Source organism: Tyto alba, unplaced genomic scaffold (assembly GCF_018691265.1).
Source record: "Tyto alba isolate M040663 unplaced genomic scaffold, T.alba_DEE_v4.0 Super-Scaffold_21, whole genome shotgun sequence".
In the NCBI taxonomy this organism is placed as follows: Eukaryota; Metazoa; Chordata; class Aves; order Strigiformes; family Tytonidae; genus Tyto; species Tyto alba.
In genome coordinates this window covers 12,187,225-12,210,327 of record NW_024881295.1, presented here as the reverse complement: position 1 = coordinate 12,210,327, position 23,103 = coordinate 12,187,225, and the positions used below count along the sequence as shown (strand labels likewise).

General features: G+C 40.0%; 1 protein-coding gene across 9 annotated transcripts in view; it reads left to right on the top strand.

Moving 5' to 3' along the window:
- Window positions 1-23,103, top strand: part of LOC104358306 (solute carrier organic anion transporter family member 1C1) — a 59,999-nt gene that overhangs the window by 9,446 nt on the left and 27,450 nt on the right. For 3 of the 9 annotated variants that reach the window (XM_032986230.2, XM_032986236.2, XM_009963884.3), the window contains 11 exons: window positions 338-459; window positions 1,364-1,510; window positions 2,593-2,691; window positions 3,478-3,723; window positions 4,559-4,723; window positions 7,504-7,699; window positions 8,769-8,934; window positions 9,378-9,562; window positions 13,816-13,880; window positions 15,246-15,363; window positions 16,415-17,349. In XM_032986230.2, coding sequence (XP_032842121.1) covers window positions 338-459; window positions 1,364-1,510; window positions 2,593-2,691; window positions 3,478-3,723; window positions 4,559-4,723; window positions 7,504-7,699; window positions 8,769-8,934; window positions 9,378-9,562; window positions 13,816-13,880; window positions 15,246-15,363; window positions 16,415-16,637 — 1,732 coding nt within the window. In that variant the 3' untranslated portion in view covers window positions 16,638-17,349. Of the gene's footprint in view, window positions 1-337; window positions 460-1,363; window positions 1,511-2,592; window positions 2,692-3,477; window positions 3,724-4,558; window positions 4,724-7,503; window positions 7,700-8,768; window positions 8,935-9,377; window positions 9,563-13,815; window positions 13,881-15,138; window positions 15,364-16,414; window positions 17,350-19,816; window positions 19,894-23,103 lie in introns of those variants that run through there. The other 6 variants (XM_032986238.2, XM_032986239.2, XM_032986232.2 and 3 more) reach the window with 4 other exon arrangements.

Below are 23,103 nucleotides of genomic sequence, written 5' to 3'. Positions count from 1 at the left end.
TCAGAAAGATAATCTGAGTATTAAACACAAATCAGAGGATACACCCATTGTCTGATAATCTCTTATTATAGATACATGCATCATAGCAGAGCAAAGTGCCTGTTAAACTGAAATGCAGCACTATGACACAGAGAGAACTGAAGGGACAATTTTCATGTACTACCTCAGTATAAACCGAGTTCCATTTATCCCCTGTAAACCATCATTGGCAACACCGGATGCAGATGAAATTTGCACTTAAGTGCTATGGGCCTATCTTCCACGGTAGTAACAGCTCTGTTTGTTCGCTTTTCCTTATAAGTTGAGACAGTAAAAAAACCCTTTGATTTATAAACAGATATCGGTATGAAAGATTCCCTTCCACCGTCAATTTGACTATTGGCAGCTCTCCATGTCTACAGGATAAAAGCCAAACTCCACTCTCAGCCTTGGAAAAATCTCAAGCAAAAATAAATGCAGGTGAGAATGATCTTTCTTAACTATTGTGATAAGCACACTAAGATACATCAAAAAGCTCCCAAACTCTCATCTAATAGTTTATTAGAATGCAAAAAAAAAAGGGAATGAGAATAATTTTTTCCACAGAAAATCCAGATCTACTGGTTAAGGAAAATTTATTAAAAATAAATATATGACTGCCACTGCTCGCTGCCAAGAGACTTTTCAGACTGCAGCCTTTCCTTCAGCCTTTCTGTCTTCTTGAGCAACTTTCTGCAGCTTTGTGGCTTGCAGAAACACCAATCTCCCACAGGGACCTTGGAAAGTCACAGTCTTCCCTCTGCCAGGAAATACACCTTTAGAGCCTTGACCCACTGGAAATAGCTGCTTGGGTCTCCCAGCCTGCAGACCCTCCTTCTTTCTCCTCTCCCTGCCCACTGATCCCACTTTGCACACCACAGAGCTGTCTCCCCTCTGGGTGAATTGAGCTTCGCCTGGTCAAGGTGCCTTCTTCCCTGGTGCTAGGCCATGAATAAACTGTGGATGAGGAAATCAAACCCTTTGTATGTCAAAAAGCACGTTTATGTTTACATCCTCATACCTGTGGATTAGACGTGGCTGGTAGTGCCCACTATCATTAGTGTTTCCCAGTTCTTTCCATTAGGAGATCACAGTTTTGATTAAAAGGAAGTGAAAGTTTCTAAAATGGGATGTGATGACAAATTTATAAAACTGGCCAACTTTTAATATCTTTGACTGAAGAAGTTCATGCTAACCACATGTCCAACTCAAGCTGATTGGGTTAAAATATTTTTCATAGTTTTCATACTGGTTTTCCCAAGTTAGAAGTATTTTAGTTCTGTGCATTCAGTGTCAAACTGCTATGAAAAATACATCATTGTTGTCTCTCTTGTGATGTACCCAGGATGTGAAAAAGAAACAGGCTCTTCCATGTGGATCTATGTTTTACTGGGAAATCTTTTGCGTGGAATAGGTGAAACTCCCATCCAGCCTCTGGGAATAACATACATTGATGATTATGCCATTGAGGAGAATGCTGCCTTATACATTGGTAAATTTTCTTTTTTATCCTAATGGATTTTTCCCCAGAGGAAACTGAGTCATTCTGAATAATGGAATGAGTGTTATTGAGCTAACTTGTCCTGATTGTTTTGTTTGCATAATTTCCAATATTAAAGTTTATTTAACAGTCATGTACATTCAAGGGACCAAGTTCCCCTTTATTAATACCAGCACAATTCCATTATCTTAATTTGAGGAAAGAATTTGACCTTAGGTTCCTGCTGTTACTCTAATCTTCCTAATTCTTCTGGTTGTGGACTGCTGAGCCTCTGCGCACATTCAGTTCTCTGGAAAGTGATAAAAAACATGTACTCTTTTAAGCACTTAAAATAGAACATTCCCTCTAGATTCAGGTAGAATTGTAAACAATAGTGCTGAAGCTTTAAAAAGTTGGTATCACTGTTTTCTTGTGTTCATTGTCTAAAGACCTCTGCACATTCACCTGAAATATTACCAAAAAATCCTCCCCCATCAGCATCTTGTCCTGACAAGTTTCCAGCCTGACAAAAGGCAAGAACTCAGGTTCTCTCTATAGAAGATTCAGTCTTCCCAGATTTCCAGATCAATTTTGAACATTCAAAATATTTGGAAAGTTTGGCTGAAGGTGTATTGAAGCATGGTAGTACTGGGTACCAAAGCAGAGTGATTTTTCAGTCTATTCAGGGCCCACCGTAACTTAAAGTGATTAGTTAACTTAAATAGTTGACATTTTCTTTACAGTTACTTTAATCTAGTCAGCTAAAGAGTTTCTAGCAATTATAGATTGCTACTGAGTTTAAGCCATTTAAGTTCCCTGACTTTTTTCCTTTGGGCTGAATTTCATTCTTTAATTGGATGCTAACAAAAAAAGTTGACGTGTCAATGTAGTGGGGGAAATTATATTGTTAGTTTTTTTCTTCCTGAAAATGTTCTAACTTGCATAACTAATGTGCCAGAGAGCAAAGACTGGCTCAGTATTTTATGACTGTATTACTTATTACCCACCACATATCATATTTTGCTGTTAGGTGCAGGAAGAACCACTGCTCTTTTTAACTCAGAAACGTAACAGTCTCCTGTTTTCTATTGCAGGCTGTGTACAGACAGTTGCAATTATAGGGCCAATATTTGGCTTTCTTCTAGGATCCCTGTGTGCCAAACTTTATGTTGACATTGGCTTTGTAGATCTGGGTAAGTCAGAAGACTCAGGTTTTAAAAATGCAATCGGGCTCCAAAACGCCTGTTTTAGGCCAAGAACTATCTAGTTATCTTCTAGGCATAAGGGGCTAGTGGGGGTAGAGCAGGCACTTTATGAAATAAAAAGGATGACAGCGGTGCAATGCCTTGTGCAGAAAAGGCTAGCAAGAAGGATGGGTATGGAGGAAGTAGAAGGCCTGACTCTTCCTCAGCCCCAGCAGATCTGTGGCTGGTGCCCCCAGGGGATCCCCTGGTGAGGAGGCTCTGGGGGGACAGCAGGCACCAGGAGGAGGCAGGACTGAGGCTCAGGATCCTGCCGAGACCTGCGGGAGCACATTTGGTTGTACACTGTCGTTGCCTGGAAAAGCGGTCTTACAACGCGTACCAGTGTTCCTGGTTGCCTTCCTCCTGAGAAAACACCTTCCTCCCCATTTTTCCCTGGCACTTTTGTGCAGAACAGCCAGACTGGGAGCAAGTGCGTGGCCACCTGGACTACCCCATGTCCTGGGCTCTGCAGCCTTTCTGGGGACATGCAAGTAGCACGTCTGGGGACCCTGCAGTGTCAGGGGAAGGCTGCTGCTGTGTCACAGGGATCAGCAAGTCCTTATTGCCTCCCCACAATTTCTCCTGTAGCTCCAACAGACACATAGCACAGCTAAAGCCAGCGAGGTGGGGGTGGACCACTCTGGAGAAAGTCCCTTCAAAATCACCTTCCTTGTTATCAGCAAACATTCCTGAAGAGCGTTTATTTGTTTCTCCTTTTTTTTTGACTTTCTCCAGACACTGTAACAATAACTCACAAGGATGTGCAGTGGGTAGGAGCCTGGTGGCTGGGTTACTTAATAGCAGGTATGATTAGTGTTCTGGCCAGCATCCCCTTCTGGTTCCTGCCGAAGCATCTCCCGAAACCAGAGAGCAGAAAGGACTCCTGTACTTCTTCCGAGCAGTCAAAGTTCATCACTGAGGATAACAAGGACCAACACAAATCTTATCAGCAACAAGTGAAGATGGCTGAGATGGCAAGAGGTAAGTCACTGGAGTTTCTTTCCTGCCTGTTAAGTCTTTCACTAGGTTTTATACTTTCTGAGGATGTATTTTAATGGCCTCAGAATTACTATTTCCCTGCAGGTGTCACTCTCCACCTAACTAGCATGCACAGAAAGGGTCTTCTCATTGTTCCCTGGACCTGCTCTTGCATACAGAATTTCTCCAGCTGAGATTTGTAAAATTACACTAATGGCCCAATAAGTATCATGAAACTCTGTGAAAATTTTTCACTCACAGTGACTTGCAGAAGTGGGGGCCAAAAAAATCTGAGATGTTGTTGAACCTTTTTCTTTAAGGTTATTCATTAGAAAAACACATACAATAGCTGATCAGAATAAGGATGAGCACAGATTAGATACAGTATTTTAGGAGCCTATCTCCATCTAGACACAAGGTGTTTTGAACAATTGTATTTCCTTGGCTCTACTTTGCCAGAAGCATTTTCCCTCAGTACTTGAATCTGTAACTCAATATGTCCGTGCTTACTGTCAGCTGTGCTGAACACTTTCTGCCCCCAAATTAAGCTAAAAGATGCTGTGGCTGTTGACATATAGAAACCAAATCAGTCTTGGTTTATGACCAAAAGATATATAAAAACAAGATATCTCTTCTGGGAAATTGATGCTTAGTATTTTGCTCCACTGTTCCCATCCAGAAACGGGGGAGTTCTTAGGAAATTCGTGGAACTTCATGGATTCCTTCTGAAACATTCTGCAGTCCTTCTTTGGAAGGTGCGAACATGTTGAAAAAGCATTATTCACAGCAATTATTCTCTCTCTGACCTGATTGTCATTTCTGTCATTTTGTCTTGCAGACTTCTTGCCGTCTCTGAAGAACCTCTTTGGGAATCCAGTTTACATTCTGTATTTGTGTGCAAGTATCATTCAGTTCAATTCTTTAATTGGCATGGTGACATATAAGCCAAAGTATATTGAACAACAGTATGGGCAAACATCTTCAAAAACTAATTTTGTTATAGGTAATGCTATATCTGCTTCTTAATACCTTAAAAATTGGACATTTTAGGAGTGGCACATACATACACATAGGGAAAAATTATTTTTTTTAGAACACATTCATTTCTTCTCATTTCTTGTTTAGCTTTAATTAGTAGCTCATGGAAGGTAAGTTATTACATTTCAGCTTTAGCACTAGTTAGCTCTGAATTTATCTATGCAAGAGTGACTGTGAAAAACTGCATGATTTGATAATTTATTTCTCATTTTACTGGAGATCTGAAAATTAATGTCTGTACAGCAAGACAGTAACGGAAAAGGTAACTAATTTTAAAATACTTTACATAAATTTGTTATCAGACAGATCTGTTCCCTTGCTGGCTTCCCATTTATTTCAACGAAATGAAGATCAATTCAGTGAGTGCTAAAGGACTACCAAAATACCTGTGATATTGCCAGTAATTTCTTACTTTTTGAAGACGGTGGTAAATAAAAGGAAATCAAAGTCATATCAGCGATCACACAATACATGTGTTAAAAACCAAACATAATCTCAGTGTGATGTTGGTGAGGGAAAAATAATCATTTCTGCCCTAAATTTACCTAAGATCCTTTCTCTGTTGTGAAGTTAATCTCCCAAGCCCCCATGTACAGAATGAGAGAGAGATGCTCTATCTGCTTTTGGGTACCAATTTGGCCATTTTTGGAGATGTCTTCAGGATGATGAATTTCACTGCCCAGTTGCTGAATCTGCATGCAGGACTGGGTTCAGTTCCTGAGGTCCAGGGATTCAATAGCATTAGACAGGAAAGAGGTTTACATCTATTCAATACAGAGGGAACTGCCTTGTTTCAGAGCAGCATTAGTTGCACAGCAACAGAGGTGTATATATGCAGAAAAGCTGTATTGATCCATTGTGCTATGTTAATTCTTTAAAGATAGAAGCTGGGATTTCCTGGCACGAAACTCCTCAAAGCAAGGAGAAATCTTCAAGCATAGTCGATGGCCAGAGAAAGTCCAGAAAAAAAATCCCTACATTCAGTACAGTACTTCTCATTGTATTTAAAGATTTTCTGGAGCTAAGCTTTCAGGTATGTGCAAACTGAGTGAGGATTAGCACCCATCTGTTTTCACAAAGCATAGGGACTGTTGCCAACAGAGAATGTGTGATGACTTGGCTAGGAATGGATCCTGACTAAGTGGCCATCCCTGCAATAAGATGGTTTTCCTTCCTCTTTTTCATTTCTCTCCCAATCCATCCTTGCTAAGAAAGCTAAGGGCTGACTAGAACTAACAGTGTGTATTCCCCTTTCCCTACCTCTTTTCCCATTTCTTCTTTTTAAAAAAAAAAAAAAATAAATTTCTGTCACAGTATCTCTGACAGATATCAGAATTGTCAGAGCAATCTGAAGCAGTATTTAAAAATAAAAATAAAAATAAAAATGGCTGGAGATCATAAGAGGGTATTTTTCAGTAGTCAGAACCCAAGGAATGTGCAAGAAAGTAGAATGCTTCCTGCTGTGTTTGTATGCTTTTCCTTAAATATACACACTTTGCTCCCCTCCACCACCACCCATGATGTCAGTGTCAAGCAATGGAGTTATCTGTAAGGCTGTGAGACAAAGGCATGCACAAAAGGCGTGCATAGGAATGGGCAGGCAGAGTGTACGCATGCCCTGATGCATCACACAGCTTCCAGTGCCAATCCCAGTCCCCTCTCACAATCAAAAGAGAACAGAAAAATCTGTTATATAGTGACTCATAACTTACATATGCTACATTTTGGATGTGATTTATAAATCCCCTGAAGTACAATTTTCATGTATATGCAGAGTGAAACATGCCACCCAGTGAAGCTTCCTGAACCTCATCAGTAACTGAACTGGGCTCACGTACTCAGCCAAGATCATCACTCCTGGATTTGCTAGCTAGAATAAGGCCTCTTCTAACATCTAACATACCTACTAGCATCTCTTCTCAGCACTGATTTTTCCCATGTGTACAGGTGGATCAAATGCTGACTCAAGCCAGAAATTTAAGGGGTCTCAGTGCACTTCCTAGCAGGCAGATTAGACTTTAATGTCATAAAAGGGTATTTTATAACAAGTCATTTGAAATCATGTTATAATATCTCCAGTCCCATTAACAAACATCTGAAACTTCTGTTATATGAATGCATGTATGCTTTGGTACTTGCACTTGTTTTATATTCTCACTTGGCATAGAACAACTAGGTGTTATTGTGAATTAAAGGCTGCAAACCACATACACAGTTCTGTGCAAGCGAACAGTTCAGTGTGCTGGAACTGGCTGGTAAAGCTGGGCAAATCATTTTCAGTAAAATCAAAATCCTGCAAAGGCCACCTTGCTTGGCTGTATAGTATCCTTTACAGTGGTCTCTATCTACATCTTTTTTGCATGTACTGAATGGGTTTTTTTTTTTTGGTCTTGTCCATATCTATCAATATGGACACTTTTTTGAGAAAAGCTGTCCAGATAAGGATTAATGGTCATCCAATTTTACACATTTCCTTCAATGCTTGAAATCGGAAGATCATTATCTAAACCTTATACATAATCTCTCTGTCAAAGCACTAGCAAACAAGCATTTCCCTGTGGGCAAGTTTTTAAAGCAATCCTGGGACCTTTGTATGAACAATCCAAGTCTAGACAAATAAAATGCCCTGACTGAAGATCTTTCATATCTTCTTGCTTCATCTTACTGCTACTGCTTTTTTTGTGGCTGAAGATAGTCCATTGAGCTGGGGTTTTCATTAATACAGATTTTTCTGTTTGATTTCAGGTCTTATCAACATTCCTGCTGTGGCCTTTGGCATATTCTCTGGGGGACTGATCATGAAAAAATTCAGAATCAATGTTTTAGGGGCTGCAAAACTCTCCCTGGGATCATCTTTCTTTGGTTACCTTTTGCTCCTCTCATTATTTGCAATGGGCTGTGAGAACTCAGATGTGGCTGGACTGACTGTGTCGTACCACGGGTATGCTGGGAAGGGCACACTTCAGCATAAAATACTATTGCAATCCAAACTCCTCCTTCATTTTATTCCACAAAGTATATATTGTTGAAAAGAGAATGACTGACCTAAATATGCTTCCCAGAAATTTGATTCAAAGTGGTGGAAACCACTCCATCTATTCCAGCAGGCATTGTGTCAGAACACTTTCATGATTGTTGCCTTCAGCCCAGAGGCATTTATGCCACAAGTGCAGACTATTTTTCTCATTACTTTTTAATCATTATTGCCATGGGACCCATCCTTTGAGCCTAGAGATTTCTGGAAATGTGAGGAGCTCAGTAAGGGGGGGTGAGATTCAATTAATTGTGCCTTGCCTCTGCGTGCTGTTGAACAACTCATGGCATTTAATAGTCTCTGAACCCAAAACTTAAAGATTCATGGATTAACTGTGAGTTAGCCATGATGTTAACTGTGAGGTGCACCTGAGGCTAGCACTTTCACCTTTTGGTCACCTTTGCCCTTGCTATTACTTTGCTCACTTCTGGGGAGGAGTTTCCAGCACCAACTCCACGGCAACCCCTGGACCTGCTCCACTGGTGACTTCAGCAGCAGCTGGCTGAAGTTGGCAGATAGCTGTCGTGCAAGGTATCAGACCCGCAGTTTGGATGAATCCCATTCTGATAATTTCCTCACTTAACTTCTACAGCGGCCATTTCCCATGAGTAACTCACTCCCCTCTTTGCCACTGGAGTAATGAAACTTTTTTGCCCAGTTTTGTTAAAACTGCATCAAACCTTAGATGATTAAAATCTTAGAAAATCTGAGAAAATGCGTGGATAGAAATTTTTAGCTGTCCTCCTTAATAAAGTAGCCACTATCTCACAGTAGGTGGTGTGACATTGTGAAAACCTTTTGATAACAGAGAAATAAAAATTTACACTGCTGCATGGATGTGAAGAGACAACACCTTAATGTACTACGGACAGAAGGTCTGGCCAGGTGTGCCTGGCAGAGACCATAATCCATGATTTGATAATGATTTCTTCCACATCTGCTAGAAAACATCGTTGTAGTTTCTTTTTTTCCCCAGAACTAAATGGATGACTGAATACGAGCAAGGCCTGTTTTCAGAGTGCAACTCAGGCTGCGCATGTTCCAAGAATGACTGGGACCCCATCTGTGGAGAAAATGGAGTTACCTACATTTCTGCTTGTCTCGCCGGCTGTCAGGCATCCAATGGCAGTGGTAAAAACACTGTAAGACAATTTTTTGTTTCCATATGTGATGTGGTAGTTTTCCTAATGCAACCAGATCTGTCAGAGTAAATGGATTAAAATTGAGTGTGGCATGTCCTCTCCAGACCTAAACTCCTCAGGTTTTTTTATCAATCTGCCACCCACATTTAAAACTTTCTCAATTACTGTTTCCAGCAGAAATCCCAAGCAGAGAATGTAGGAGGGTTTTTTTTTTAGCTGTTGGCTACTAAAATTGTTTTTAAAAATTCTACTAAATAAATTCATCAACAGTAGATACTTTCTGTATAAAGTTCTCCTTCAATGAATAAGCCTTTTCCTTTTGCAAAACATCTTCCAGTTTGGATTTAAACTTTTGTCTACCCAGAAAAGCATGACATTCAGTTCCTGAACATCCACTTCTCTGCTGTTTAGGTCATCATACCCTTTTGCCTGCTGTCTTCCAGGTATTTTTTAACTGCAGCTGTGTTGGAACCTTGGAATCTCCTTCACGAAGTTCATCAGCTGTGGTGGGACCATGTCAAAAAGGAAATGAGTGTCCAAAAATGTTTCTGTATTTTCTAGTAATATCAGTTATCACTTCATACACTTTGTCAGTAGGTGGCACACCTGGATACATACTGCTTCTAAGGTAAGAAATAATTTCTGCTAACATTGCCAAATGTTTTCAAGGTGTTTTGACATGTATAACTGGGTCTCCCTCCCCACCCCCCCCACCCCCCCCCCCCAGTATTGTGAAATGTTTTCAGTTATGTAAGGTGGCTTTTAAAATATATTTTTTACTATTGAAAAGCATCCTCATAATTTGACAATGAGCTTTCTATCACTGAAGGAGCAATGTGCATATGATTATCTCTACCAGCAATACCTTTCTGGTTTTAAACACGATATAGGCAGCCCAGCTGCAATTTATATCAAATTCCACTTCCCTTAATGCCTTATACATTACCAGAGTGATGTTAAATGGCTTCTATGCAAATGGAGATTAGCTCTGCATGTGCCAATCTGTGTGCATGTATGCTTATTGATAGCCAGTTTTTCTCACTTGCTCTGGATACAGATGTAGAGCTACACAGAGATGATCTCACCCAAACCCTCTATATGCACTCAACTCTTCTACTCTAGCCCATTTTATTATTCCATATAATTGTTCTGTCTCAAATATCTCTCTTCAAAACAAAGATAGATTTAGCATGATACAGTTTGTTTTTTTCTGTCGCAACAATCTCAGGTTTATTAAATGCTTGTCCCAAGGGATTGTTCCAATACGTATTTAACTGCTGGAACTCTTTGTTCATCACTGAGTGTAAGCTTTTAAGCTAATTTTAGAAAGTGCAAAAGGAATATAATACTTCCAGCGATTAATCTGGATTTTTGTCAGCTTCTTGCAACTTTTGGATTCTAAACGCTGCTCTGCTCTGTTTTGGGAAGCTTTCTTTCTCAGTTCCTCTTTCCAAATTATTTCCAGATGGGTACGTTGTACTTCTCAACCAAAACAATGGTAAATGCAGTTTAACTAATCTTTATCATTGTTGTGTTTTCTTAGCCCAAAATTCTCTTTGGTTTTGAATGATATTTTCTGGAACAGGTCCTGTCTCATTGCCAGTGTCTTCATATCACATGGAAAAAGCCAGTGCTAGAGCTGGCTGCATATAGGCTGTATGGAAAAAATGTAAACAAAGAAATGTAACTTGATCTATGGTTCCAGGACAGACCTTGAACCAGAATTAATATTCACAAAGACTTTGAGAAATGGTTGATGTGAGGATCCTTCTCCACTGCCCTCCACAAACACTACCAGTGAGGAATATGTCTTAAATTATATAAGCTGTGTAGCTTTCCCCATCCTCCTTGCAGTACCACCAGTGAGTACTGGAAAAAACCCATGGCGTCCCTCTCCCCACTCACTCACCTCTCTCTCTCTCCAAGGAGTCACTCCAAGAAGAACAATCATATTATAATCCATTTTTGACATTTCTTACTGAAGCTTATGCATCACTGAAACTCCATTCACCAAGAGAAGGATGATTCACGATTTGAGAGCTTGTAGCAAAGCCTTCAGGATTTCCACCAAATTGCTCTCTGTGGTTGTTTCTGATGCAGGGAGAAATTTTTGCTGTATAAATATGGGCATAGGGCTATGCAAGGATATAGTTTCCTTCCCCTCTCCCTCCACATGATGTCCCCTTTCTATCTATAAAATATATGATAGAAAATGTATAAATACAATACCACACAGGACCTGGAAACCATCATTGCCATGCTCAACCTTCTGCTTTTCATCTTGTCTCCACTGCAGAAGTGTCTGGGAGGAGATGATCATAGCTGAATACCTACAAGGTTAAATTACAGAGTTGCCTGCACTTCTCAACCCTAAGATCTTGATCTCAGGGCAGTTAATGTTTAATGGATTTATTTAGAAAAGCTTAAAGAGGTTTTCAATAATGATACTAAAACATTTTATTATATGAAATTAGGCAATCAGCCTTACTGGTTCTGCTTCAGAGCTTTTATTTCTGTTGAGAATCATTTTACTTTGAGAGCCATTTAATTGAAAATGAGAAGTTATGTGTTTTTCTGATGGATTGAAGGCACCCAGATTTGATGTGCAGCTAACTAAAACATGTTTCAGTAAGTTCAGTCCTTTTTTTTTTTTTTTCTCTACAAATGACTTGTGGGCACAATTCCACTTTAAGCTCATGCTTGCTCTTCTGAAATCCATCACTGACTGACTGTCACTGAAAATCTGTCTGAACTGAACATGTGCTTCTGTTCCCAGAAAGAAAATAAATGCTCTTTGAAAACAAATAGTCCCAAGGTCAAGTTGCAGACTTCATTAAGTATTTTTTTTCCAATTATCTTTTCTTTTTCAGTTATTCAGTATCCAAACAGCTTTGATAAGATTCCAACACTTAAGCAAGCTGATGTTTTCAGATGAGTAGATATTGTTGCACCTGCCATGGAGCACAAGTACAGCCAAATCCTTAAAAGCCTGTAAGATTTAGTGACATTTATTTCAAGGGTTTACACAACTGAAATAATTGAAATATGCCTACATCTAGTGACCAAGTCACTTGCTGAAATGTCTTTTTAGTGGTATTAGACTAATTACAATTGCCAAGGAACTGGGGAAAGCCCTGAAGTTTTGGAGAAAAACTGCAATTCAGATAGCTGTTGTTCAAGCACAAGCTATTAATAGCAGGTGATTAGGCAGTGAAAAGGAATTCTCAGATCTCCCTGAGAGGTTTGGCTCTCACTCAGGATCTAAAAGAACTTGTGTTTCCATACAAAGACAGTACAAATGCTCAGACATTTTTTTTTCCATGAGAAAGAGGTTTTTTGCAGGATATAAATCCTATAAAACACATAATAAATATCCAGTCATTGGGTTTATTTTCTATTTTTTGCTTTCTATGCCCTCACATTGGTTAAAAGCAGTTCTAGGCTAAAGCTTGTTGGTGTAGCATGTATCTGATAGAATGGAAAAACACTGTTCTTCCAGCTCAAAATCATAGTACATTTGTGCCTGCATAGATGGAAGTGCCTGTATAAGCCACAGTATAACAGACTGTATGATAATAATCCATGATCAGGGCATTAGAGAATAAAGTGCTCAGATTACAAAATGAGATGCACACAACAATTTTTGGCCATGGTACTTTGGTGTTGTTTCCCATATATGTCTTTCACATCCTTTTCCATTTTCACTAAATTAAGGGAAGATGAGCTGGGTATCATTTACAATATGGGTTCTTAATGCTGTTCTGGTAGCAGCATTGGGAAATAATAAAATATCTCTGGTGGGGAACAAAAGAGCTAGTTCTTCAATGTCTTCATTATTTTTTAATAAGTATTCCTGATTGCATTAATTTCTGCAGAATCTAGGTCCATCCTAGTTCAGAGCACATAGACTGGCCCTCCAAAGTGCTATATATATCTATAGTGATAACTGAATTTCAGCCCATTGTTTTTCTTTTTATATTAAATAGAATGACTGTGACAACAGGGAGTTTTATCAATTACCATAATGATGCACATGTGTTACTCACCCCACATATCAACCATGTCCCAGTTTAATCATGTGACTGGGACCACTCACATGATAATGTAAAGCAAGCACTTGGGTTCTTGCTGGATTGAGTACTGCAGTAGGCACTCTGGCATATGCTGGGTGAAACATCACCCCTGGGCAACTGCTGAGGTTAGGAGCAGAGGAGTCCTACTAATTTGAGTGGCTCCATATGCACACTGCTGCTCGCATGGATGTGAAAGGTAACTGTTCCCCTGTCCACCACCTCCAGCCTCCTAGAAGAGCCAGGATGATGACCCAAGGCTGGAGCAGGGCTGATCTGAAGCCAGAAGGACTGATGCTTGTGGTGGCCCCCACTGCAAGCTCACCAATGTCCAAATGCAAACGATCTGTTCTGTCAGAGGGTGGCTTGGAGGATTTACCTTTACAAGAGCTGTGATCCTAATCACAGCTATATAGTACAATGAAAATCAAGTGCCTAGATTCCTTGTACTAGCCTGGGTCATGATCCACAGTTTGGGAGAATGTTTAACTGAATAAGACTATCCAATGCTGAATGATTTCCCAACCAATTTTCTTGTCCTGTGTTAGCAACTCCTAAATGCTGGTATTATCTGAAAATATACCACCTTCTTAAAATGTGATATTGAATATAGATGTTCAGAATTCCTAGGTACTGTTCTGATTTTATCACATTATTTACATATTTCTGTAATTCTGTTAAAGTCAGTGTCAGTAAGGAGGAAAAAGACGCATTTCTTTCCTTCCTCTTGCTTTCTATTTGTGTTCAGATTATGCACATTCAGTTCTTTATTTCTATTTAACACTTTTTTTATTATTATTATTATCTTTAGATGTATTAAGCCACACTTGAAATCATTTGCACTTGGTGTCTATACTCTGGCAATAAGAGTACTTGGTAAGTCAAGTTGTACTCTTGGATCTATTTTAATAGACTCCTCACTAATCCTTTATCCCAGATTTAAACTTTGATTGTTGGAAAGAACACTGTCTAACTGACAAGTTAATTTTACATGATTTAAAAAAAAAAAAAAAAAAACAAAACAAAACAAAACAAAACAAAAAAAACCCAACCAAACAAAAACAAACAAACAAACAAACAAACAAACAAAAAGCACCTAGGAAAAATGTTGGGTAAAGGAAACAGCTTTGCATTTCATAAATAATGTAACTGTGTCTTAGGTATAATAAAAATATACGTGGTTAATGTCCATAGAGGTGACAGATGATCCTTCAGACTATGAAGCTACATCAAAATGACTTGTCTCTCCTTATTCAACAACAAGCATAATAGAACAGTCATGGCTCAGAATTTGTGATCATTTTTCAGGCATATTTTCATTAGTTTCTAAGGGAATGAATCTAAGTACAAGTGTGCCTGAGAGCTGGGTTTACTGCAGTCTTGTGGTAGAGCCACCTATAAGCTTTCTCTAAAATCAAGGGTACCATGAGATGCCAATGAACTAGAAACTCTAAAATCCTCTACATCTTCATAGAAAAGGTAATAATGAGCAAGAAGCAAGTCACTTATTCAAATAGAGCAGACTTAAATGAGCTGGATGGGGCAGAGGAAATGACATCAAAACAAGCTGTTGGCTGCTTTCTCACATCTTTGCAGGCTAGGATTTTCTCTCCAGGCTTACTGTCTTCTCCAGCAACCATGGGTGGCTCCCCAGGATGCACAGAGTTCACGATGTCCCCATTAGCACCTGAAGAAAGGGGTTTCCTTTCCATCACCCGCAAGCATTGCAGTAGGTTTGCCCCTGACACAGAAAGATCTGAGGATACTTGCATCACAGTTGCAGCCTCACTGCAAGCTCCTAGCCCTGCTGTCTCCCTCCCCTCTCACCCTCCCACTAATCAACACACAGGACACTTCTCACCCCCAAGCTGAACACGTTCAATCATTCTCAAGAAAGGACAATTATCTCCTCCAATTTTTTTTTTTTTTTTTTTTTTTTTTTACCCTTTCCCAGAGGGATCCTGCAGGGCAAGGAAATCAAGCTATGGCCAACACTCCTTCCGCTGACTTCCACTGGGTTTTTGATGTTCAGCTGTGTTTCCTCCCCACCCTGATTCCCCACAGGGAGGAAAGGGCGGTGCGTGCCTGGCCAACACAAGGCACGAACCAGCAAACAGTGCGGAAGTGTTATTGCTGTTCAAACTCATTACTTAATGTTCTACATGAATGTGTCCCTAGATCAGAGCTGATCCCCCTGGAAAGTAACCTTCTTGTCTCTATTTATTTGTTAAATAAACCCAGCGGGAATTCCAGCCCCGGTGTATTTTGGAGTGGCCATAGATACCACTTGCCTGAAATGGGGAAGCAAAAGATGTGGAGGAAGAGGAGCCTGCAGACTCTACAACTCCAGTGCACTCAGGTAACAACTCTTCTCCATTCATTCTTTAATCTGTGTTCTTTAAGTATATCTACACCTGACAATGATAAAAAAATTTCTGTCAGAAAATTTGAGTGAAAGATTTGATGCTAAATGAGTTTGACTAGCAATATTAACAATAATGCTAAGCTTTAACATTGTCTTTCAGATTAGTCTCTTTTTTCCAGGGGGTAATCTTATTTCAATATGAGTTGGAAATATTTAAGTCACTTAATTTTCCATGCCAAAAAATGTTCAGTTAAAACCTTGATTTTATGCTAAATCTTCCTCCATTTTTTAAAAACTCTGCTGCAACAGTGTGTGTGTAAATAAATAAGTAAGTAAACAAGTAAAAGGACTGTTAAACCTCATCATTGCTCCATGTTGGAGCTGGACCACAAAAATGAAGGGAAGGATGCCACAAAGCACTCTCAGCTTATGTAGAAGCTTAAGCACAGTGTTGTCTTTATCAATTTATTGCTAGAGAGGAGTAATTATCTGAACTCCATTCATGAAAGGCATTACCAGAAATGGAGAATGGAATAACAATGGTAAAAGGAAAATGAGAGAACAGATTTCCCTTGCCCCCACCTTCAGGAAAAAACATGAGAGGAGGGTACAACTTGTTTTGAAAATTTGAAGAAAAGAACAAAAGTTCAGTCAGGACTTATTACTAATAAAGCATAATGATGTTTTTGTTGCCGCGTTGTAGTTCCTGTCATTATGCCTGTAAAGCAAATATCCCATCAAATGATCTTGGTATCACTGGTGCTGTTTATGAGGCAACCAAAAAAATGGATTAATTGCCCTGGAAATATTAGGGTTTTTATCACTGAAGCAGATTGGGGTGCTGGAGGTCAGTCAATGCCTGGGATGCTTTCTCAGCCACAGACTACACAATAGCTGACCTGGGTGAGCTGGCAAACTCTCATCTCCAGGGTCATCAGCTTGCTTGAAGAGCTTATTCAGCTTTACCACATGAAAATGTGTCCTTGATGTCTTCTAGTCATATGTTGCCTTTGAAATGGGCTCTGATCAATCATTTCTCTCTCAGGTATGTGTACCTGGGACTGACTTTGGTGTTGGGCATGGTGTCCATTTTCTTCAGTGTTGCTGTCCTTTGGGTTCTCCGGAAAAGGTCTTCACCACAAGACGAGACCCCCTCAGCCAACGGGGAGAGAGGCACCTGTGGGACAAAGAGCAGGAAAGATAATTTTGTCAATAGTGACCATTTAATTCAGACAACTTACTGGCCAGAAAAGGAGACTAGACTTTAGGAAGACCTAGGTCTCCACTGTGACTCTACCCAGTGAGTGGTGTTCCAGGCAAAAATTCATCATCAGTGAAGTGGTATCTTAGTATCCACCCTGAAAACATTCACCTTCGTGTAATTTTCAGTATAAACACCAAAAGCAAAGACAACCATTTTAGCACATGTACAGCTCTGAAGACACTGCTCATCATCTGTCCTGCTGAGTCAGTGCCATTCAGGTGAGGGGATCTGTTACGGCTGGGGAGGTGCAGCTTGCTCCCTTGCCAAGAAGCCAGTTTTATGGCTTCTCCTCATCTCCATTCTCCTTCGTCAAGATGCGACAGCCACTGCTGCCCCTCGGCTTCCTTCTGTGCAGCGTGGGGCAGGAGGAAGGTGGTTTGCTGGAAGGACAAATCAGCTACAGGCTCTGGGCATCTCATAAATTCATCCCATAACACTTAGGACATCAAATGTTGTGGTTAGGAATTCTTTTTCAAGTAGCTCTGTTACAGCACAACAATAACAGCAATAAAAGTTGTCATTGCAGTCGGAGAGACCACAAGAGTATCATCCAGAGGAAACTAGAATAAAAATAGAGCTTTTCTTAGGTTTTCAGCATTTGCTTGCTTCTTGCTAGTACTCAGTGTACTGAATAATTCCATGCATTTTATTCAATGTAATAACACCATGATAAAAGATACATATGATTTATTTTTTAAAAAGCTATGGCAAGACAGCTTGGGAACAATAAAATTAATTCAAAGACCAGGTGATCTGGGGCTTTTCCTTCTAATTTATTATATTTTCTAGATGAAGTTAAGACATGTATCAGAGTGTCCCTTTATATATTATTTTTGCAGTTTGACAATACATGATATTAAATAAATTTGGGGTGAGGAGTACAATGGGGAGCTGTTTAACATGGAACAAAATCTCAAGGACACTTGAACTGAGAAAGATAGAGACGGCACCACTACAAATGATGTCCTTTAAAGCAACTAGAATTTTAGAGCTCATGATGAAAGGTAGGCTTCGCCCTTGATTGTAATATTGGCAAAACAATGGCATATCACAACACTTGCATCTCAACAGTGACTGTGGGTACCCTGCTACTGAGCTGAGCTGGCAGGTCAGAGGCAGATGTAGAGCCTCTTCTGTGGGATGCATGAGGAGGGGCAGATATATAAGAATGGGATTTACTGGGCCTTATCAATGATAAGTGTTTACAGTGTGCCATTAGGGAACTACCTGATCTATTCAATAGGAATACCAAGAAGAAGGATGTTTCTTAAGCACCAAATATCTGCAGAAGGTAAAGATTTAAAGCCATCACTTGAGAAAATGCAGTTGTCAGAGGAAGGACCAATGCTACTCACCATTTGCCACATGGGTGAGTGTTTAAACAGTGGCCTGGAATATGAGAGACCCTGGTGACCTGTCCCAGCTCTTTGTACTCCCAGGTGAGTGTCAGAGGCTACAGGAGATGGGGTACTGGAGAGCTGTGGCTGTTCACTTTGCCTTGTATAACTGGATATTGAACTAAATAAACAAAATTAAAATAATTAGAAAGTTTGTGAATATGGGAATAACTGAAGCATTATAGCTAGTGTGAATCACAAAGATTGTCATTCCAGTCTCAGGTCTCATTCATACTATGTCATCATGGAAAAATGATAACACAAAAGAGAACTGTAAGTGGCATGGGAAGTGTTGTTAGGGATTAGCTATTCACGATCTCTTCCATTACGAGTACCAGGGAGCACCAAACCAAGATAGCAGAGGGGAAGTTCAAAGCAAGAGTTGGCTTTTCACACAATAGATGTGAGACTTGAGAAAGCTTCACAAAGAAATTTTGTATACATAGGTTCAAAGGGAGACAAGGTAGGTATGGAAAAGAAAATGCTGTGTGGGTCATTAGGTACCTCCTGGTTCTGCTCAAGAATTGTCTTGTAGTTTGAAACTAATTGGATATTGGGAGAGTAGTAGACATGTTATACATACTGCTGACTTTTGATTTCCCTAACCATCCTCCCTTGACTACTGCCTGTCAGGGCTTTGGGAGCACTGGTGGCCCTGACCTGCCTCCTCTGGAACCCACCTCTACCTCTACCCATGGGCCTCAGAGCCCCATTTCAGCTCCAGCCTGCACATGCTGTCCTGATCTGAGCCATTCTGGAGATCTTCATGTGCTGAGCCCTCTCCCTCACTCTTTCTGAACTATTGTCTGAGTTTCCAGGATTGTTCCTAGGGCCTGACTTCTTAACTTTCCTTTGGCTGATTGTCACTGGTCCAAGGCTGGTCCAAGACTTGACCATTGTTGTAAAAGATCTGCTCCAGTGTAACAAGGCAGATAAACAACTCAGTGAAGTTGCTTTATATATAATTCTAAGTATTCAATTACTTGAACCATAATATTTTTTTTTCAGTCCTTATATCTGAGATAATATCCCAAACCATGTGAAGGTGACGAGGTTTTGCCCTGGGGTTTTCACCTGAAGTATGCATGCTTTTCATTGTTGTTATGCTATGGTGCAGCACACATTTGGACTAGCTCCTACAAAGGTCTAAGTCCTCTTACCTGCCAATGACTTGGACACCTTCAGTTCTGTGTCTAAAATAAAAACTCCAAACCAAGCTGCTGATTAAGACTCAATATAAAGAGAAGCTGTAAAATCAGCATTAAAGACTACCCTTTGTATTTTAAATAGAAAAATAAGAAATATCATTAGAATAGCACATCCTGGTCTACTTTTCCACAGATAGATACATGATGCAAATCAATAACAAAATTATCAATGAGTTCTTATGAAAGACTGAGCAGTGGAAAGAACAAGTCACAGACACTAGCTAAGATGGCGACATCAGATCAGCTTGTCAGCTTGCTTTTCTTTCTTGTTAGCTGTGCAGCAACAAGCTGAAACTAGATGTACTGAAACAGGAGCACCAAGAAACCTTTTTCGTTATTGTGAAGGTTTTTCACTTTCTAAGGATTCCTGTAGTAGCTTAACATCTGTTTAGTTGTAGACCATCCCTTTTAGTTAGTTCGTTAGCTAAGAGTTAAATTTTAAAATACATTGATTTTCTTTATTTAGGGATTAGTGCCCCGAGAATAAAAAGGGCTCTAATCAAAGCTGTCTACTGCAGTTGGCCCCTGCCTGGCCGACTGCTCCCTGCTACTGCAGGCTCACCCCTTGCAAACTGGTGCCTTGGCAGCCACTTCTGGTGGGAGTCTGCTGCCACCCTCTGCCTGGAGGAGTCTGCAACCAGCTCCTGAGGTAAAGGTGATTCTTAGTGTGGCTTTTGCAAGGATTGTTTTTATTCTCAGGAGTAATCAGCAATTACCGATTTCTCAGTGTTCTCATTAAGGGGATTTTTACTACCATAATTCATTTTTTTCTCATGAGTGTAAATTACAGTCATATGGGAGGGCTTGGATGAAAAAAAAAGGATTAGATCTGTCTTTTTTCAGATGTGAGGCCATAGTCTTTGATTTGACTTCAGTAGTTTTTCTTTTCCCATTCTAGTACTTTTGGTCAACAGCTCTTGGTTCAAAAAGTCAACTTTGAATGTGAATGCTTCGACAGACAGCTTGGATAACAGCAGTCTGAATATAGAAAAATTCTTCTCAGATATACAGAATGAAAAGTATAAAGGATATTTTAATTCCTTAAAAGTTATAAATTAATGGTATATACAGGACTGGAAAAAAAATGGTGAGAAATTGCTGTGTATTCATGTGTTAGAATGAGGAAGCCAAAGGAATACTGTTTCCCCTTTTACTATATGAAAAAGAAAGTGTCATTTTTTTTACAGGTTCTACTGCTTCCAAATTACAGAATACATTTAGCTCTATGCCTTTTCATATTTTTAGGATCAAAAGGCAAAAAAAGTTTGGGTAAGTCTGATAATACATCAGAAGACAACCTGAAAATGAAACTTTAGGAACACAAGGCTCCATCAAAAAATTATAAAACAAGAGGGGAAAAGGAATCAGTAAAATACTAAGAGAGGTTTATGGAAGATTATGGAACAAGTTATCCTTTAAGCCATTATTAGGCACACAATGGACTGGTGATTGGGAACAGCCAGCATGGATTTATCAAGGGCAACCAGCTGACCAAGCTAGTTGCCTTCTACAATGGGATGACTGGTCTGGTGGACAAGGGCGGAGCAGTACATGTTGTTTACTGGGATTTTAGCAAGACTTTTGGCACAGTCTCTCTTATTATCCTGGTAGCCAAACAGGTGAGATATAATCTACCCACTATAGGGTGGGTAGAAAACTAGAAGATCTGAAATTGTGATCAGCAGTTCAAAGATCTGCAGTTCAAAGATCAGCAGCTGGTGGCCAGTTGCTAGTGATGTTCCTCAGCAGTCAATACCAGGCCTGATAATGGTCAATAACTTCAATAATGGTTTGGAGAATAGGACTGGATCTACTCTCAGCCAGTTCATGTATGACACCAAACTGAGGAAAGGAGCAGTTCATGTGCTGGAGGGCAGAATGGCAGAGGCAGTTTGATGAGGATGGAGAAAGGCAGACAGAAACTCATTAGGTTCAGCAAAGGAAAATGCAAAGCCCTGCACCTGGGATAGAATTAATCTATCCAGAGAATATGTCAAAGGAGTCAACTAGACAGAAATCAGCTTTGCACAAAAGGACTTTTGTGTCCTGGTGGACGGTGAGTTAAACATGAGACAGTACTGCACCTTTGAGCCTACAAGGCTAACTGCATATTAAACTACAGTTATTAAAGACCAGAAGATCTGAAAAAGTGGTTCTTTCCCTCTGTTCAGTACTTATCAGGCTGCATTTGTAATGTTGTGTCTGGTCTGAGGCTCTCCAGAACAAGATAGACATTGATAAACTGTATGAAGTTGAGCAAATGATGGCTCTTATTGCTTTCTTGAGCTATCTAATGGGTTCTTATACAGCAAACAACACCAGACCCTCCTCTGTGCACAGGTGATGTACAGCAAAAAGATGAGAGACAATAGACGCAAGTTGCAGCAAAGGATATCCGGATATACACACACACACACACATCTATGTATACAAGTGAGAGTAGTCAGACACTGGACCAGGTGCCAAGGAAGCCTGTGGAACCTCCTTCCTTGGAGATTTTAATCCATAACTCAATTTGATGAGACCTGAGCATCACCAACAAACTTTGAAGTTAATCCGTCTTTTAGTGCAGAGTATTGGACCAGATGAGCTCCAGAGTTTCCTTCCAGTCTAAATTACACTGTGATTTTAAGACTTTCTCTAAGCTTTTCTCTAAGATTGCTTTCTTTTGGAGGGTATCCCAAATTTTGATGAAGCCAACAGTTAAGACACATCTATTTTAGGTTTCTCAGCTAGGCACCAGTCTGTCTCTTCACTTTTCATTACTGTTATTAGATCTCCAAATATATTATGTGCGACATTCCAGCTTCACTTTTTGAAATAACAGTCAAGGCACACAGTTGGATCAAATGGTTATACACAGGAGAGTCTGGCTAGCATAGAGGTAAAAAAGAAGTATGAACCTGATAATGGCAAAATAGGAGTAGAATACAAAGTTAAATAGAAAGTTGCACTGTTGATGGCCAGTAACAGGAATTTCTGCTCCAGAGTAGGATCTCCTTAGGTGAAAATTTTTGAGAAGACCCTGAGTGTACCTATTAATTGTAGACAACTAAGAAACACCCTCAGAAAGATGCTTTTCTGAAAATGCTATATGTAATCTTAGAACATATCAGACAAGGCTAGACATAATGAATAGGTAATATTTCAAGATGTGGCACTGGAATATTGTGTACATTTTTAGCCATGTGGATTGATGAAATATGGATTCAGATAGAATGCACTGTAGCCAAGGGTTCCAAGGACGTGCTGCAGAATCAAGAGACCCTTCTTTTCAATAAATTATTAAACAGTATTAACTTGTTCACCCAGTAAAACAGGTTGAAAAACTGTGATCTCTTCATTTATGATCAAGGTTGAGTCTTAAATATCAGATCAAGAGGAAGAGCTTTTAAAGCTAAAGAACCCTGTCAGTTCAAAACCAGAACATAATTCGATCTCTGAGTGGTAAGCAGTGATGAGTGGCGTTCCTCAGGGGTCAGTGTTAGGACTGGTGTTGTTTAATATCTTTGTTGGCGACATGGACAGTGGGATTGAGTGCACCCTCAGCAAGCTGTGACACCAAGCTGTGTGGTGCTGTCGACATGTTGGAGGAAAGGGATGCCATCCAGGGAAATGTTGACAGGCCAGAGAGGTGGGACCATGTGAACCTCATGAAGTTCAGCAAGGCCAAGTGCAAGGCCCTGCACATGGGTTGGGGCAATCACAAGCACAAATACAGTCTGGGTGATGAGTGGATTGTGAACAGCACTGCAGAGAAGGACTTGGGGTATTGGTGGGTGGAAAACTGACTATGAGCCAACAATGTGCGCTCGCAGCCCAGAAAACCAACTGTGTTCTGGCTGCAAGAGAATTGTGGCCAGCA